Below are 18,707 nucleotides of genomic sequence, written 5' to 3'. Positions count from 1 at the left end.
GACGATTATATTGTTTTTGTTCTTCACTACCATAATTCGGCTGATCTCCGGTGTACTAAAGAAGTTAGGAATCTGATTCGGATATTCGTATGTTATTGTGCCCTAGTACATTCTGGGAAAAAAACATGGTAAAGACTGATGAGATTCGAGTTTGCATGTTAACCTGTTGTCATTCTTAAAAGAACAAAAACATTATTGTTCACGTACTCACGTTGGATCGGGTCAGACCATCAGGGTAGCAAAAACCATGTAATCACATTATTCTTAGATTAGATGAAGATTCATCTCATATTACATCTCTGGAGATCCTTTTTTTAAAAAAATAAAAGAATGGCCAATAACAATGGTAGATAGGACTTTAACTAGATGTTTCAACTCGTATCTCAGTTTTAGTCAACTATTTGAATACGGAACAATTTTGACAGGCATGAACTTCTTTCGGTACCTAAATTTGCACCACCATGAGCATAATAAAAAGGCTACTAGCCCATCCTTCGATAGTTGTTTATTGGTTAGCTCAGTGGTTGCCTCTTTGATCAGTCCCAAGAGCCGCCTCCTGTAGTCCTCTGCTGGATTCTGTCCTTATTTTTCTTTCCTAGGAGGCTGGATTACAATGTCGATACTCGACAGCCAGGCTATGGGCACCCGGCATTGCACATGCAAAATAATTCAACAAATTAAGCAAATTGCGCATGTCAGACCCCAGTTTGTTGGTGGTCAGAAGTTGTAACCATCTTCTAATGTAAGGTGCTGTAACGAAATATCTATTGGAGACTTACAGTTGGAACAACAGAAAATAAATTCTAAGTAGGGCTGAAGACAATTTGTTTGTTAGTTTTTCAATCTTCTTCCTTCAAAGATTAGAATAAGTGGAAATGACGCCCTTGATCAGCAAGTAAGCGAGCGGTAGTTCAGTCTCCGACAAGTAAGGCCGAACTAGCCTCTAGATCGGCTCTCATGGTGGGGGAATCAGAGTCAAGTTAGGTGCAAAAGAGGTAAGTTTGGAACTGATCCAATGCAAACATATGCAATTTATTTAACGAATCGGCGAGCCGCTAATTTCATTGAACAAGGAAGGAGTAAACTGCACAGTATAAAAGAAAAAACAGGACCAAAGGTCCTAACAAACTAAGTTATAAGCCAATTTCCCAGATGTTTTGCTCCTGCTAAGATCCATGCTCTGGCCTCCTCTTTGATTTTCGTCAGCAAGCTATTCGACAAGAGCTCCTTTTGCTGGAAGGTTCTACGGTTTCTTTCATTCCAAATCTCCTAGACGACCAGCAGTGTCAACGAACGGAGGGCCTTCTTGGGGGCTTCTTTGGTGCTTGTGATTAACATATGCAAAATTTAAGATGGAAGGAGCAGATACTCGTGCAGTACAAGGAATATACAAACCCATAATTTGTGAGGAGACAAGAACAATCAATATCAAATATTGAAATTTAACTAGCCAAGTTAATAAGGCTATAAAATGCTCAGATTCTTTTCTTTCTTACCGGTTGGGGATGTTCTCAGAACCTGTGGTAAATAGACCATCTCTAGCACTTGCCAGCATTGCGGCCAATGATGATCTTCACACCAAAATATAATCAGATTTCGCTTGGATTCATGCCGCCCGTGTAACCTGTCACCACTGACCACATGAACAGCATGTGAAAGCAACTGGTACCATCTGCTGTGGCCAGATAGCGATGAGCAAGAAGCTGCCAAGGAGCAGCAACGGATCCATGCCTCTCCCCTGTGATCCAACCAGCATATGACCTGGATCAAAAACGGAAGAAAACATGGGAAGCATATGCACTTGTCAGTACAGTAGTATTTGTTTACTATATACTTGTTCTTATTCCAGGCATCAACATCTGCGACTCTCCACGGCGCTGAAGAGCTAAGCCGCCTTCTCTTCCCCTCACGTCCACCCAAGAGGCCATCCATCTCTCTCTCTCTCTCTCTCTCTCTCTCTCTCTCTCTCTCTCTTGACCCTATCTCCTCTTCACCGCCTTATCCTGCCCATTTAAATACCCATACTGTGCTTCTTGGGGAGAGAGAAGGAAGGAGAGAGAGAGAGAGAATGGCATTGCAGCAACGACCGGGGATGCTCGGCATTGGCTGCAGCAACGTCTTGGCACGAGCAAGGGTGCAGCAATGTCTAGCAGCGGCGTCCCACTCCAATATGCCATGTCTACCCGTCCTCCTGCATGTCAATGGCAGCAAGAAGCAGGGTAGCAGCTTCCTTTCTTCTCAGAGGATCGGCTTAAGTAGGAGGAGGAGGAGGAGGGACCTGAGCGGCGTCGTTGTCGCGGAAGCGAGCGCCGCCGCCGGTGTCACGCCGGCGTCGTCGTCGTCGCCGCCTGGCGGCATCAGCGTCAGCGATGTTCTTTGGCCCTCCGCCGGTGAGTCTGAAACTTGAAACTTGTCTTCTTCGTCGGCCTTCGTTGGCTGGGTCTCTGAATCTCCGTGCTTTTTCGCCAAGTGAATTCAGCGAGGGCTTGGTTTCCTCTCTGTGATATATTTTGTTGAATGGTTGTGCAGAGAAAAAAAAAAGACTATTTCTTGCATATAGTGGCAAAACCACAGAAGCCGTCGAGAGTTTGATGGTTTTGCCAATAAATTTTATAGAAAAGAAGGCTCACCTGACATATTTTTCCTCAAATAATGATAACGTGCAGGTGCATTCCTAGCAATGGCCGTGCTGGGAAGGATGGATCAGATGATGGCGTACAAGGGAGTATCATTGACAATTGCCCCTCTCGGAGCAGTCTGCGCTGTGCTTTTCACCGCTCCAGGCTCACCTGCTGCCAAGGTATGAATAGCTTAACAGTTAAATATTTTAGTTACAACATCGACAGTGACTCTTCAATACTACAAGAAAAATTTTCTATGCATAATGCTACCTTTTATTTTTTTTATGGGGAACAAATGTTCTATTATCCTTTTCTAAGATTTTTGGGCAAGTCGGAAACCCTAAGATGCACAGATGAATTAATCGCTGCCACTTACTGTACTGACTGAATCTAATGGACACCCAGATTATGTTGATTTGCAAACTAGTTTCTCAAATTAGAAAAAAGATCTACTAAAAAATCTGCAGCATGTAGTAGCAATATAATGCTTCTAAATTTCAGGGTGTCCATGTTGTCGTCGACTGAAAAACTATGGCTCATAGAACTCAGTTGAAGGCTTGGAACCATACCTCTGTTTTCCTTTCTGTAGTCATGACTGAACCACAAAAGTAGTTATGTACGATTTTTCGGTGTAGTAAAAATCATTAGGTGTTTCCATTTGGGTTAATTTTTTGAGATTGGATGAACACATTCCAGTTGGAGTCCTACAACAAATCTAAAAACATTCTTAGATCATACGTGAAATCAATACTAATACTAGCAGGTGACAAAATCTTGCAGAAATACAACATGTTTGTTGCCCAGATTGGTTGTGCGGCATTTGGTGTGTTAGCCCTTTCCTTATTTGGGCCTGGATGGTTGGCAAGAGGTGCTGCTCTTTCTGCATCCATAGCATTCATGACAATTACAGGCGCCTCACACCCTCCAGGTATATAATCTTTCTTTCAACAGGGATGTGGTGCTTTAGATGTGCTCAGCAGAATTTAAAAAAATATTTCTGATTGACATCTGTTTTTGTACTCTACTTAAATGCATCATAGCAAAGCTCACCATTTCCATGATGATTGCAGCTGCAAGCTTGCCTCTCTTGTTTATTGATGGTCCAAAGTTTCACCACTTGCAACTCTGGTATGCCCTTTTTCCTGGAGCTGCAGGCTGCATAATTCTTTGCTTGATTGTAAGTATATTTCCCCTCCCAGCTTCCTTAAAGTAAATGAGATTATCAAAAAGAGAAATATAGCATTAACCCTCATACTGTACTTGTTTCAGCAAGAGGTGGTGATTTACCTGAAGAAGAATTTCAAGTTTTGATTCAAGCGGTGCATTACTTCTCGTAGCAATGACATGACTAAAATTCAAGATTGTACCACAATTTGCTAGAACTGCATTGGGGAGAAATGGAGGAAATGCAGATTTAGTTTCCTTGGTCTTATTTACTAAACAGGAAGAGGAGAAAAAGCAGATTGATCGATACCTGATTGTGAATTTGTGATCACAGTGCAGAACATGCAAATATGAAGTACATACCAATATCTCATTTAATGAAATCTGATAAGTGTACAAATAAAATTCCTTCTTTTGTGATTCATAATTGCTTTCTTCATGTAATATACAATTTTGCACAAAAAGAAAAAAGGGAGGAAGGAAGTTCACCTCTGTTAATCTGAGGGAGATTGAACTATTTATCCTGGCTCCTGGGGCACGATTGCAATTGCATGCACAGTTGCAATAATTACAGATTGCACATGTGAGGCAACTAGAATTCAAAAGGAATTAAAATTATGAAATATAAGTGGAAGCGCAGGAACACCAAAAACCATCTATGGAAAACCTACAGCAGGGGCACGCTAAACTAATACTCCCTCCGTCCCATAATATAAGGGATTTTGAGTTTTTGTTTGTATTGTTTGACCACTCGTCTTATTCAAAAATTTGTGCAAATATAAAAAACGAAAAGTTGTGCTTAAAGTACTTTGGATAGTCTTATTCAAAAATTTGTGCAAATATAAAAAACTAAAAGTTGTGCTTAAAGTACTTTGGATAGTAAAGTAAGTCACAAAAAAATAAATAATAATTCCAAATTTTTTTGAATAAGACGAGTGGTCAAACAGTTCAAGCAAAAACTCAAAATCCCTTATATTATGGAACGGAGGGAGTAGAACCACAACAGGATACATTGCTGAATAACTTAATTACATAATTCCTCCTGCACTAGTCCTCCCCCTGCTTCCCCACCTTATATACTTGGCTAATCAGTCTATTTGAGTCTCAGGAATAAAGCTATCCACTAATATGTGTCACTATACATCCCAGCCATCACCTCGGCTGTTAAAGAACCTCTTAGCAGTTAAATTTCCATATATTTCTGAAAATTTAGCCAGGCATTTGCTCCTAACATGATAGTGTGCTTGTGTGTTTCGGCTGATGGCAACTCCTGAGAACTTGGACATATCAATTGCCCAAGCTGGCTTTACATACTCCACTGTGCTTGTCAAGCTTGCATTTGCAAACAAGAAATTTAGAAGGATATCCTCACAATTGAAGAAACTGTCTACAATCTGTCTTCCTACCTCAGCTTCCTTGCTCCAATATTTCTTGAAGGCCAAACCATGGTCCATAAATGCTGCGCCTGTGAGTACCATGTTATAACCTCCTTGTTGCCGAGCATACCTCTCATTGCGGTATTCCAGTGGGCTGCCTTCAGAAAGGCGTGGATAGTACCCAATGATCCTGTCAGGGTGCTCCCTCCACACCTTGAACCCACGCTCTAAGTCATCGCATGTCATCATAATATCATCATCAAGCTCCATAACAGCTTTTGTCTTAATTTCACTGTCTATGTTGAATCTGTTGTTCAGAGAGTTCCTATCCTCAACTCTGATCCTAACAGGAACGACTGACTTCAATTCACCTTGAGCTGGGGGCTGCCCTTTGTTCCAGACCACTACAATATCCCTCACCGATGCACATTTGGAATAATGCTCCACAAACATCTTCAGATTCCAAAGCCGGGCATCGTAGGTCATAGTCAACAATGTGAACTGTGAGTACTTGCCCTTGATTGGATACGGTTCTTCTGCACCGTTGCCCCCATAGATGTAGTGAGTTCCAACACAAGTTAGAACCACTAAAATTAACATTACTACAACTACATAAACTCGCCCTTTACAGGTTCTGTAGTTAATCCTTCCACAAATAAGAGATCCCAGTTTGTTCAAATTGGAGATCAGAGAGCTTAGCTTATGGTATAGAAAGAACCTCTGCTCTACATTGAAGAGCCCACTCCTTTTCTCAGTATGCGGGAGAGACCATCTGAGTGGTAAGGAACAGTTAATTGTACCAATAAGCCCACCAGTGACAAGAACTAGTATAAGAACAACTCCATAAATCATGTAACCTATGGTCAGACGGTGAACTGAGTCACCTGAAGGTACTCTGTCACCATCCATTACACCAATCCAAAGTTTACCTGATGGAAGCTGCTGGACATCAAGGTGATGTGAGCGTGCCCCATTCCATGCATTCCGGCCCTTGAGTTGCTTGTTGATCACAAATGGGACTTCAACTTCTTTGTATTCATTTGACTTCAGGATTTCAACTTTGAACACTTGGATACCATGGCCAGATCCACCCCCTTGGCCTTTATCAACACGATAAAGATTGCCATTGTAAATGAATGGCCTGCCCCCATTTCTAGTGCTTAACATTTTACCTGTGTTATGAATCAGATTCTGCTTGTGTGGAATCCAAGGACTAAGTGGAGAATTACTGTACCAAATACTGATCTCTCTATTTCGTTTTGCACCATAAGAACTTAAATCTGTTCCAAGGAGCCAATAGGAACCCTGGAAATTTATGATAACCGAATCTACCAACGGCTTCTCCAAAAGGACCTTTTCCAATTCCCACTTGAGCGGAAAATCTAATGCACGATACAAACGAATATCTCCATTCTTGCTGCTTTCAGGCATCATATAGACCTGTGCAGTTAGTCAAGTAAAAGCATATGTGACTATGTGAGAATGATTGCAATAGCAGTTTTCTCCAACCTGTGAGTGAAATATTTCACCTTGTTTTTGTAGGTAAACACATATGGGTACGAAAGATGCCATTCCTCATGTAACACTACTCCCAGCTGCTGCCATGTCACTCCGGCGTCCTCGCTCACAGCAGCAGCAATGTCGCCTTGCGACGTAATGGGATTCTTTGTCTCAAAAAACATGTAGATGGCATCCCCCTGAAAACAATTCAGTTGCACATCCATCAGGGCTGGATACAGACCACCATGATCGTGAGCGAGGACGCAGTAAATACACATAAAAGTGACATGAAAACCAATAAATTTACATCCTCAGATATCAAATACTCCAGACAGGTGAGTTAGAGATTTGAATGATTTAATGCCCACTGAAGTAATCGAATCGTGACATTCCTGCCGAGATTGCCAATGCGAAGGGATACTTCAAAATTGAGATGTGAACACAGTGAAAAGCTGGTTCGAAGAACCTGGAGGAAGAGGAAGGGCTTGGCGACGAAGCTGCTGGGGAACCCGGCGTCCTCCACTTCGGCGCACGTCACCACCGGGTTCGCCACCGGCCACGCCGCGCCGTCGGCCTTCGAGATCACCCACTGCAAGGCACGGAGATCAGCCAAGTCATCTGGCGTCGTTCGATCGGCACCCCCCCCCCCCCCCCCCCCCCACGCATCGCACACCGAAACCTAATAAGCAGGAGCTCTCGCGTGTTCTAGGGAGCAGTTACGTGTTCGATGGGCTCGAGGGAGAACGGGGAGTCGCCGAGGAAGACGCCGGCGGACCAGGAGCCCTCGGCGTCGGGGCGGCAGCGGCGGGTGGCGGGCGGGTGCGGGAAGCGGTGGCCGGCGCGGGAGAAGGCGACGGCGGCGAGGACGAGGAGCGCCGCCGCGGCGGAGAGGTAGGCCTGCGCGGAGGGCGGGCGCTGGATCAGCCCCCGGCGGTGCGCCGCCGCCGTCGCCGCCGGCCGCGGGGACGACGCCATTGGCGGCGGTTAGAGATGGAGAGCGCCACGTGTGCTTCGCCCTCACTGACTTCCCCTTCGTTCCGCGGCTCCCTTCGGCTAGTAGTACGTGTCTACGTGACGCGCGGCGTTAGCGAAGGCGAGCGGCGCGCGCGCCTCCCAACGAACGGCGAATTGGTCGCACACGGGACGGGGACATCTACCGGGATAACTACAGACTACAGTTGGATTTGTAGTTGTTTTACTAGTGTACGTACATCAATATTTGCGAGATCAAAATATTTTGCGATCGGTTTGAATGTCACAAGTTTAGCAGGTACAGCAGATCGTTTTAATCGATCATACTACATGCATGCGGACTAATATGCTGAGTTGGCACTTGGCAGAGAAATAAGGGGGAGAGAGTGTGAATCCGTGATCAATAGTTGCCCACTACACTTCCACGTCGAGGCGATAATAGTAACAACGGGTTGTTCCCTACTGTCCCATATAATTATGGAGTCCACAAAATTAGCAAAGTGTGAAGAAAAAAATAACAGTTATAGGCATAACATTAAAAAAAAGACTTTGGTAATTGCGTGATGGCAAGCTTGTAAACTTTTGTTGTACATGATATCTGTTTGGTGGAGCAGCACTCTATGTGTTTGATAGGTTTTAGAGCTGACGGCTTACTCTTCTATTAAAATTGCTCTTAGGCCAATTTCAATGGTAGTTAATGTAAAAAAAAATTTCTAGTGGTAGTTTTATAGAGTTTTTTCTCAATAAATGGGATGCCATTCAAACAAATTTGATGACATGGCAATATCATTATGAAGAGAGATTAAAAGAGTTTCATATATATGGAACTGGATGTACACTGTTTCTAAGACTATAAAACTATTTGAAACTGGCATTGAGGAGCTCGAGTATTTCATTTCATCCAACTGCATTCAATCCCATGCATTATTATTAAATGTTATGACTAACCTAAAAAGCCACAAAATGAAATTGTACACTGAAGGTTTTATTTCATTTATCGATTCAAAACTCTTTTGACGACATAACAATATTGGTAACCGTGAAATGAAACTTTCTGCTAAGAGTGGACTTATACGATTTGTTATTAATACTTTTTGTAATTTGTAAAAGATGTGCCCATTGTTGTATTAAGAAGATGTTAGTACAAATTTTAAGTGTTGTCTACTATTTTATGGAACATGTAGGTTTTATCCATAATGATAATGTTTTAAACCTGATACGTAAAAGATGTGTTATTATTTTACTAAGATGTCTCTACAAACTTTAAGTAATGTCTATTATTTATTGAACATGTAAAATTTACCCGTAAAGATGGTGTTTTACACCTGAAATTTCATATGTCACATTATCATAGACGAAGTTAGATCACAAGATGCATTCGCTATACCTCTAAGAATCAGAGACATTGTTTCCTTTTTCTCATTGCAACCTCGGGTAAATCTGTTGAGTTATTTCTTTTCTTCACACCTAATTATGTATGTGGCAGGTGTTTTTTTTCTCTCGATTATCACACACACCTTACCTTACTAAAATCCTCCTGTTGAAAACCAACTTATATGTGTATAATATTTGTGAACACCAGAATTTAAAGAATGATGGATAGAATCATGCACCTATGGCTCTACCATCACCCCACTGGTGCTCTCTCTACATAAATGGTAGGTTATTTTCAATTACATGGAAATGCACACACCACCACATGTACCCACCTACCAATACACTTGTCGGAGTACGGAACTCCTCTAGCGGGGAAGCTAGGCACTCCCTCTATGTGAGTTTGGCTGGGGGAGCAAGTTTTGAGCTTGGGTCCTGATTTTGCAAAGGGAATGGACACAAAGCGAGTATACATGTTCGAACCGCACATATACGTAATACCCTACTCTTGTATAGTGGACATGGATGATGAAAATAATTATAAGTAAGATGTGAAAAGTTCGGCTGTGTTCAGGAGTGAGGGTTGGGAACCCTCACTCCCCGGCACGGAAAACAGAGCAGCGATTAGCACGTGATTAATTAAGTATTTGCTAATTTTTTTTCAAAAATAGATTAATATGATTTTTTAAGCAACTTTCCTATAGAAACTTTTTATAAAAAACGCACCGTTTAGCAGTTTGAAAAACGTGCGCGCGGAAAACGAGGAGAAGTAGTTGGGAAAATGTTCTACCGAACGCAACCTAAGTGAGGAGGAGAAGATCCTTTCTCACCCAATGTTTGGCTAACCTAGATTAGATGAGTGTACGAGCCCTTTTATCGGTGGCATGGATCCTCCTTTTATACATGAGGGGGGGGGGTCCTCAATGCCAATGCATGCATGTAGGAGTGGCGCCCACTCCACTAAACTTGATATGTTTAGCCTTGTCGCTGTCCTTCCAAGCTAGTTGCCCAGATGTGACAATCACACCTATAGACTAACAAGTGGATTAGATAGGCAAAAGTCTTCGTTCCAATTGTCCCTATGTCTATCTATGCTCACTTCTACACCTTGAAGATGTAGATCTCATAGGTCTGTATATTCTTATTGATACCTTGAAACTATACATCTTTTGAGTCTCATATTCTTCTTGACACTTTGAAGATGTAGATCTTGTAGGTCTTAGTATGAGCCACAACGCCCCGAGGGGAACCCCTGTTCCCACTTCTCCGATAACACTCAATAGGGATGTCACTTGCAAAACTTCATAGTGGAAATACACTGCATTTCTAACATCACAGGCACCTTCTTATATCCTTATTCAGTCCCGAAATTAGTGAATCACTGATATCCCGGGAAACTTTAGTGTGTGTGAGGAAAAAAGACCAAAACCCCTTATTAATAGAAAACTAGTACATTAAAAAGGGGTGATTTGTGGAGAACCTAGGTAAGAAAGTAGAAATAAACTTATCTTGAGACAAAGTTTCAACTCTAAAAATTAACTTATTTTATGACGGAGGAAGGTTCAATCACGATGAGCCAAATCTTAATTACACGTGGAACTGACACAGGCAGCCTGTATGAAAAGTGAAAGCACAAGGGGAAATCCATGCGCATGTCAACGCAGGACAAAGTTGGATCCAGGCAAATATTTTCAAAGATAATCAGTAACATTGATCAATCTAGAGTTACACTGTTCAGCACTCTCACCCAGTGCAGTCATGAAAACCGCCACGGCTTTATGTAAGAGATGCGAAATACTATGGTCTTGGTGCTAGGCTGCTAGCTTCATCAGGCGTGCAGCGAACGCTTGGTCCAAAGTTCAGAACCGACGCCCACGACAGCATTCGTGGGAGCATCAAAGCAATCTCATATTAATCTGTACGTGCCTCCATCAATAGCTTTCAAAATGAGATCAAAACCGAATTATTTACATTCCTAGGAGTACCGAATGCTACAGAGTTTTACAATATCTTTCTAGTCTTTAGGTATGAGTACATGATGAAAAATCCAGCCACTGCTCCAACTACTATTCCACCAGTTGTCGCCCAAAATGCCCACTGCTCCAAAATAAACTCGTCATCAACTCATGCTATATCAAGTAGTGCCAGTACGTGGCAGAAAGCAGAATTGAACTCAAGAGTGCAATGCTATACCGCGTTTGTCTCGAGGTACGATTTAAGGTTCATGCCAAATATTCCTACAGGAAACAAATACAACGGTTCAATTATAGCATTACTTCAAGAATAAAGAGTGATAGATAGGAACTGAAATTTGAAAATCACTAGATACAAAAGCGCTGACAGATTTTTGTACCTGCAATTAATGCTCCTATGGCGACGCAGAATGTTCCAACCTGAAGAAGCAACTCAACTCTGCTTACTTCAAGTCTCCGGGAGCTGTAAGGATGCCCAATGTGGTAAGAATTAAGAAAACCCATAATTTATGAAATGTTTGTGATGTTGAGCTAGTTCACATAAATTTCACATCCGCCAAAAAGAACAAGATCCCACAATTCTCAAATAGTTTATTGTGATTGTATGCTACACAAACAGAGGTGCAGGAACACACCACCTTATACCAAGACCCACTCTCATAATTTCATCGTAAATCAGTTCTAAAAAAATAAAATTATGGGAATGCAATTTGAAGCACTCAAGCAGTCCCCCTTTCTTTTATCTGGTTATGCTTTGATAATTGAAACCTGAAACATAATGCTGGCATTTTATGTTGCAAAGTACACACCGCCATGGCCTGTGGACACCCGCACACCACAGAGAGTAAAGGATGGAGGATAATGAAGTCATGCCCCCAAGGCCCCAACCCACAAAAGAACATTTGCAAAATTTTGAGACTAGTACTATGTACGTATCCAGTACATAATTGGTGCGTCCTCCATTTCCAAGTAATTCTTGCATTTGCTTTCTTAATTTCATCTATGTTGGAGACTTGGAGTGTATTGTTTGCTCTTAATTGGTATTTTCTCGCTAGTCGCCACAATATAGCTATAAAATTTAAGAATCTGAAATGTCCATTTGTAGTGATGTTAATTGTAGTTTGGTTGTACTGCAAATATGTGAAAGATCATTTTACAGTTATCTGATGGATATAAATTCTATTTCCATATTGGAGAACGTGTTTCTCTTTCTTTTTGCTGAAAAGCTACCATGCTACATGATCTTCTAGATGCACGCAGCCTAGCTTTATGATAAGTACAGTTGGACTCAGTCGCTTGGATGAAGGGTTCACAAAGAAATAGTAGCTGCTAAAAACAGTTTAGAGGCAGCAAATAAAATGCGATGTCTGTTTAGATGCAGGGCTTGCAAATCAAAGACCATTTTAGTCCAAGTTGGAGTGACTTCAGGGTGTTAAACAAATTATGGACCATGCACATGATTTGGAATATAAATGTAGAGAGAAGAGTAGAAAACAATGGTTGATTGTCTGGTTGAACTAGTAATTTATGTTCGGTTGTCACCTTAGATCGTTTATTAAATTCAAAATATACTTTTTATTAAAATTCATACATTTACACATATATTTTTACTGTCCAATTATATTCAAGAGCAAAAAAATCACAAAAGTGAGCATTGTTATAAATTATAAGAACACATGCATTGATGAAGCTAAACTTTGTGAGATCATGTGGTCTGTGAGAGTAGACAGACCTTAAGTTGACCGCAATTGAATCTTCCATTTCTCTTGCAGAATCAAGAAGTCTCTCTGCTTGACCATGGATTGATTCACATCTGACAGTAAGAATACACAATGAAGGTCTGCAAGAAAGAAACAAGACATCTGAAAAGATTGTATTGCAGATGAATACCTTTGAAGATAATTTTCCAACAACATTTCGATTTCTTCCTCTTCTTCTGTTAAAACAAAAAAAATACAGATGAAACAAGTAAAACAGAATCAAACAGTTAACTACTGACAAATAAGTGATTGCAACACTCCTTGTGAATTCCGCACATGCCATGCTTGGAAACAAAAAAATCCATGAAGGCAGTAATATGTCTCCAAAATATAAAAAGTCCAATGATGCTCTCAATCCATACCTTCAGCAATCTGCTTCTCTAAAGGAACGGAGCACTCCATGTTATCACTTAATTTGTCGAGCGTGCAATTTCTTCCCATTATGCATATTCGACGGATTTCATGAGGATCATCTAGGAGATCAATAAGCATTTGTTTGAGATCACCTGCTCGTGAACCCAGCTCAACCTTGACATGAATAGAGACAAAATTAAACTTGACAAACAAGTCCAGGAAATGATTCTAAAGTGCAGCTTTAATACCAATGCTTGTTTGCTTAGACGAAGCTGCTCCAACACATCAGCTGTCAACCGATTTGGTAGAACTTCAAGCAAAGCACCCACCTGAGATATAAGCCCAGATACCCCAATTATTATTTTTTCCATTATAAATAGAGTCAATTTGAACACTGGCATGTTCTTGATCCATACATGACTGAAACACAAACACAAGAATACGACAACACCTAAAATACCACATGAAAATGCAGGGTCAGCTTGGTAGGGCTCTTTCCGACTGTTTCCCATTTTTTTTAAAAAAGAAGGAATTCTGCAGTGATCATGTGGCACGGACACATGGTACTGGTCTATGTCTTGTCTGTGATTTACAAGGGACTTCAAGAAGATCCTTACTCCCTAGTGTTAAACTTAGTAAGTGCTCAGCAAAAAGCTAGGTATTGACAGTAGCTTATGATTTGTGCAGTTGACTTGTGTGAAGATCAGATGCTTCAATTAGTCCATTTGGTAAAGATGTATAAAAATATAGAGGAAGGCGTGCAAATCTGCAGTCAGGGACTTCTAAATGCCAAAGGAAAGAGTTAGGGTGCAGGATATGGAAATAACATGCATTATTATTAGTTCAGTTCTGTATATATGTGCTTTGAATGAAGTTTTCAAGGTTGAAATCAAGAAAATAGAGGACAGGAACAGGAATTCGTAAGTGTCTTAAGTCACCTATTGACAATATATCAGATTGCTCCATAAATTGAATATGCACCAGAAAGTAGAACTAACAACATCAGGATATACAATCTTGTACAAGATGTAGAGCTAGCAGGGACTTTTCTGGCACTCACACGAGGCTCGATACGCATTAGCCTTCGCTCCAACCTTTGTATTCTAGAAAGCAGGGCAGCTTCGACAACCTGAATATAAGAGAAGGCAATAAATAACCAGATCATCTTGGCCCAGTATTTGGCAGGAGGATGGTACTCTCAATAATCGGGTGAAAATGCAAGCATAGCATGACATGTTGGCAAATGCATGATGGCGATAAAAATGTTTTTTGTCAGCAATATATGTTAAATGATTTAATATAATAACTAATGAGACCAAAAAAGATATTGTACAATCAAAAAGAACTTTTAAAATCAAAGATGATAATCCTATTCTTGTTCAAGATTCCATTCGACCGTTAAGAGAAACTAGGAAAACTCATGGATGACAATCTTATTCCTATGTGAGTTGAAAACAAAGTAAACCTTCCATGGAGGCAAATATAAATGAAACAATTGACAAGGAAAATATCATCATATTAAGACTGTTCCAGACCACAAATATGGATTAATATAAGAATATCCATATGCCTGATACCTCAAGTTGAAATGGCATTGCTGGTCCACCATTGATATTTCTTGGATTTAACCGTGGCAGTAATGAATCTAAGAAGGCCTTTCCTCCTGGGCTACTCAAGTCAGATAAAATAATTGATAAGTTTCATAACAATAGTGATGTTCACCAAGTAAAATACAATTTATATTAAAATGACTAGTGTACAAACTGACCTGTTGTAATTGAATATAAGAACGCGTTCATGCATAGCAATTGCTCGCAAGGAACCAAGATTGACTAATATGGCTTGTTCACGGACCTATATGAAATGGTACATAGAAGCAATATGTTGAACTGTGAAGCAGGTTGATAAGGCAAAAAATTAACTTCTACATAAATCTAGAATCTAGTAACCATGCAAACATAGAGTTCAAATATATTGATATGGAAGTTTACATGAAAAGCTATACACAAATATTCTATGTATGTTATCAGTTCATAGTAATGAACAGTGGTTGTCAAGATTACAATCACAATGCAGGTTACTGAAAAAGACAGCTAAACGAAATGTGAGCTGGAAAATATTGCAGAATTAAAACCTTTTTCTTTACTTCTATCTTTGAATAAAAAAAATTGAACTCTGACTCTGTGATTGACTATAATAACATAGGTAATTTTGACAGGCAACCTGAGATACTTGTAACAGAGCAATTGTACTATCTTCAGACTCTTGTACATGCACAATTATTAGCATCACTCATTCCATTGTTTGTGTAACTGAAAATTGTAGGAAAAGATGGGAAACATATACAGAGTAAAGTCTACATGATTAATTATTGAAAGTATCTTATTACCAGCAAGGATGGCATTGAATTCATTAGCCATAGCGATGGGTCAACGCTTCTGGTATCTCGTAGGCGGAGGCCTATAAGAAAAGGTCGGTGATCAACATAAATACTGTCAATGAGCTTGACATTCACAAGAATGAACAAAACCACAAGAAATGGCAGCATTTTCAAATTCTAAAACTGTTACCAGTAAATTATCAAGCACTATATGAGAGTTTGGTACAGACTACATAATCATGTTTTTACAGTCCTTGAGAAACATATTCTTTCTACCTACCACTTGATTTCAATAGCTGCCTCCGGCTTATTTTTTTGGTAGACATCCTCCCATTAGATTTTACTTCTATCACCTGAGTAAAATTTGATATCCGGGAAAGTTAATTTGCATCTTGCAATTTGCAGAAGTCCCAGAATATGTAACAGGCATTTCATTCCAAAGCAAACCTACCCTTACAGAAACATGTATCAAATTAGCATGACAATTGCAGATTTATTTTAGATAAGGGAGATGATTACATCCCCAGCCTCTGCATCTAGGATGCACACGGCCATTTGAGTTTGCAAAGAAAATGATCTCAACGAGGGACATAACTCCCCATGACTTGAAAAAAAGAGAGAGCAAAATCTGAACCTAGAGAAAGATTTATTATGCATGAAGCCTACTGGTAGCCCTCCATCCAAAGTTACACATTTGGATTAACGGGATATAATGTATTGTTTATTTACGTTTGGACACTCACAATGATCATATTGCAATATTTCCATTTGGCTTGTTGAGTGGACTTAAGACCTTGAGAACATGAACTATTGCAATCCATAATTCTGACTAGGAACAGAAGTTAGCTGATGCACGACCTTGCAACCTTATCCGAATCGCTTATTAGCAAATAAAAAATCATTTGTGAGTAAAGCTTTTATATACGTGTCCTTAGTGACTAAAAAAACAAATGCGGCGAATAATCTACAATGAAAAAAAATCAAATTCAAAATTAAGTTCTAAAATTTAAATTTTGACTTATATGATCATAAGAATGAGTCCCTTGCTGTCTCCAATTTACCATTAACCATTACAAGGCGTTCGATCGCCGATCGGTTACCTCGTAGACGGGCTCCCTGATGCCGAGCGAGATGTAGTCGGCGGAGAATCGCCCCGACCCCGATCCCCTCGCTGCGGCCTCCCTTGACCCATCGTCCCCTGGCTTGTCCTCCTCCCTCCTCACCTCCACCTCCCCCTCCTCCTCCACCGCCGCCGCCGCCGCCGCCTCCTCCTCCTCATCCTTGGTCACGGCCCGCCCATCCTTCCCCTCCGCCGCCCGCAGCGCGGGCAGCGGCGGCAGCAGGAGGAGGCCCCCCGCTCCGCCCCGCCCCGCCGCGGAGAGCCCCAGCGACGTAGCTACGGCATTCCCCCTCCCCTGCGACTGCGAGCCGCGGTACCGGAGGCACGCGCCGCCGTGCCCGTGCTGGTGCGGCGGCTGGTGGAGGAGGAGGAGGACGGCGGCCTGCGACGAGTACGACGGGGACGACGAAACGGACGCCATGGGCGCGGGCTCCGCGGGGGCATCCACGCGCGGCGGCGGCGGCGACGCCGGCGGCGAGGTCCACGTGGCAGCTAGCTGCCGCGGCGCTTCTCCTGTTCCTCGCTTGTTTTTTTTTTCTATTTTTTCTATTTTTTTTTTGGGATCTCGCGCTTCTCGCCTCGAAGTTGAAGGCGACGACGGCGAGGCGAGAAGGAAGAAGCGGCAAGGGAAAATGCTATCCAGTAGATGAGCTGGTGGCTGAGCGGGCTCGCGCGGGCGGGGGCGATCTGGGCCGTCCGATCGCGGATCGGACGGGGGCGGATGCTCCGGTGGGATGACGTTTGTCCGTTACTTCTGGCTGGTGGGGCCCTGTTCTATTCATGGTGGGGTGGGCTGCCAGCTGTTCCTCTGTTTCGTCGTCTTCTCCAGCCCGGAATATGAAGGTACTGGAGATCAGAGGACCCATGTGGGTCCCACTGGCAGTGTCCACCGGCATGGATTAGATATGATCTGGCTACTACTATACCGTCGTTTGAGTTATTGAGTACTCCGTAGCGTCGACGTCGTATAGCGACGGCGGAGGGTCGCTATATTTAGCCCCGTCCCGTCTCGGCTTGTTTGTTTGGTTCATGCTATTTTCAGCCTTGCCGGATTTTTTTGGGAAGGACAAAAATTGGTTTTTGCTAAAATTTTCAAGAATGATTGCCATCGGGTGATCGGGCGGGGGAGCAGAAATCGGGCACCCCCCCCCACCCCATGCACGCGCGCTCTCCCCTGGTCCACCACGTGTCCACACACACAACTCTATTACAACAAATTACCCACATATTTTGAAAACCCTCTGTTTAGGAGAATTTGGTTTATTTGTTGTTCCACCGAAAATGTTTCATCTACTACACTCATAATGTTTCACTATCTATAAATCTAATGTTGCAGTGAATTGAAATACTCCATTGCAACAAATCATCCACATATTTTGGAAACCCTCGGAATTCGTTTTTTTTTTCCACCAAAAAAATGTTTCACTTAGTGTACTTATAATGTTTCACTATGTACGGTTCTAATGTTGCAGTGAATTGAAACATTTTTTTCGTTATTTGCTGAAACATTGTTTTTATATAAGGTGAAACAACACCCGATTTTAACGATTGAAATATTTCCATTCTACCTAGTGAAACAATTCCGATATAACTGGTGGAACATTGTGCAACATTTTAAAAAAAGTCAATAATAAGCTAAAAAAATTTCGTCGAAATATATCCATGTGTGGTCTTGTTTTGAATATTTAATTGCAACGAATTTAATGGTGCAATCGGATCATGATTTGGATAAATAATTTAAGAGAAAAAAAATTTTAGAAGAGAAAAAAATTAGTTTAAAGTGGTTTTACACATATGGGTAGCACTGACGTCAACGCCCGATTTTTGGAGATTTGGATCGGACGACCGATCCCTAGTCACCTCCTCAAATTTTCGGCGAAAAATAGCTATGATTTGTCTGGTCTGCTTACCAACTTTAAGAAGTTATACTCCCTCTGGATATAATTAATTGACATTTAGGACAACCAAATATCCAAATTACAAAGAAAATGAAAATGCTCCCGATGCCGAGTAGTTCAACTCAATGAGCGGTAATTACTGGAAAATCCCTTTGAACTGAAATTACAAAGAAAATAAGCCAGGACTTTTCTCTAAAACCATGAATAGAACTGGC

The 18,707-nt window shown here is 41.5% G+C and overlaps 4 protein-coding genes across 4 annotated transcripts; 1 reads left to right on the top strand and 3 right to left on the bottom strand.

Moving 5' to 3' along the window:
- Positions 1-990: 990 nt before the first annotated feature.
- On the bottom strand, positions 991-2,041 carry LOC127768682 (uncharacterized). The gene has a single exon (XM_052294310.1). It carries the CDS (start codon positions 1,930-1,932, stop codon positions 1,465-1,467), a length of 468 nt encoding a protein of 155 aa, XP_052150270.1. The 5' UTR covers positions 1,933-2,041; the 3' UTR covers positions 991-1,464.
- Positions 1,959-4,177, top strand: LOC127768681 (uncharacterized). Its single transcript, XM_052294309.1, has 5 exons — positions 1,959-2,390; positions 2,667-2,800; positions 3,402-3,549; positions 3,692-3,798; positions 3,891-4,177. Exons 1-5 carry the CDS (start codon positions 2,069-2,071, stop codon positions 3,930-3,932), a joined length of 753 nt encoding a protein of 250 aa, XP_052150269.1. The 5' UTR covers positions 1,959-2,068; the 3' UTR covers positions 3,933-4,177.
- Positions 4,178-4,229: 52 nt separating this feature from the next.
- LOC127768680 (glucosamine inositolphosphorylceramide transferase 1-like) lies at positions 4,230-7,776 on the bottom strand. The gene is made up of 4 exons (XM_052294308.1): positions 7,382-7,776; positions 7,128-7,250; positions 6,691-6,858; positions 4,230-6,601 (listed from the first exon to the last, which is right to left on the bottom strand). Exons 1-4 carry the CDS (start codon positions 7,634-7,636, stop codon positions 4,922-4,924), a joined length of 2,226 nt encoding a protein of 741 aa, XP_052150268.1. The 5' UTR covers positions 7,637-7,776; the 3' UTR covers positions 4,230-4,921.
- A 2,919-nt stretch (positions 7,777-10,695) lies between these two features.
- LOC127768204 (magnesium transporter MRS2-A, chloroplastic) lies at positions 10,696-17,204 on the bottom strand. Its single transcript, XM_052293739.1, has 13 exons — positions 16,575-17,204; positions 15,755-15,827; positions 15,484-15,554; positions 14,863-14,948; positions 14,672-14,762; positions 14,155-14,223; positions 13,343-13,423; positions 13,103-13,268; positions 12,871-12,916; positions 12,713-12,793; positions 11,361-11,443; positions 11,201-11,244; positions 10,696-11,104 (listed from the first exon to the last, which is right to left on the bottom strand). Exons 1-13 carry the CDS (start codon positions 17,013-17,015, stop codon positions 11,009-11,011), a joined length of 1,428 nt encoding a protein of 475 aa, XP_052149699.1. The 5' UTR covers positions 17,016-17,204; the 3' UTR covers positions 10,696-11,008.
- Between the last annotated feature and the right edge of the window lie 1,503 nt (positions 17,205-18,707).

The sequence above is a fragment of the Oryza glaberrima genome, chromosome 3 (assembly GCF_000147395.1).
Source record: "Oryza glaberrima chromosome 3, OglaRS2, whole genome shotgun sequence".
In the NCBI taxonomy this organism is placed as follows: Eukaryota; Viridiplantae; Streptophyta; class Magnoliopsida; order Poales; family Poaceae; genus Oryza; species Oryza glaberrima.
Note: the sequence above shows the minus strand (reverse complement) of the source record. Positions and strands in the feature narration are given on the sequence as shown.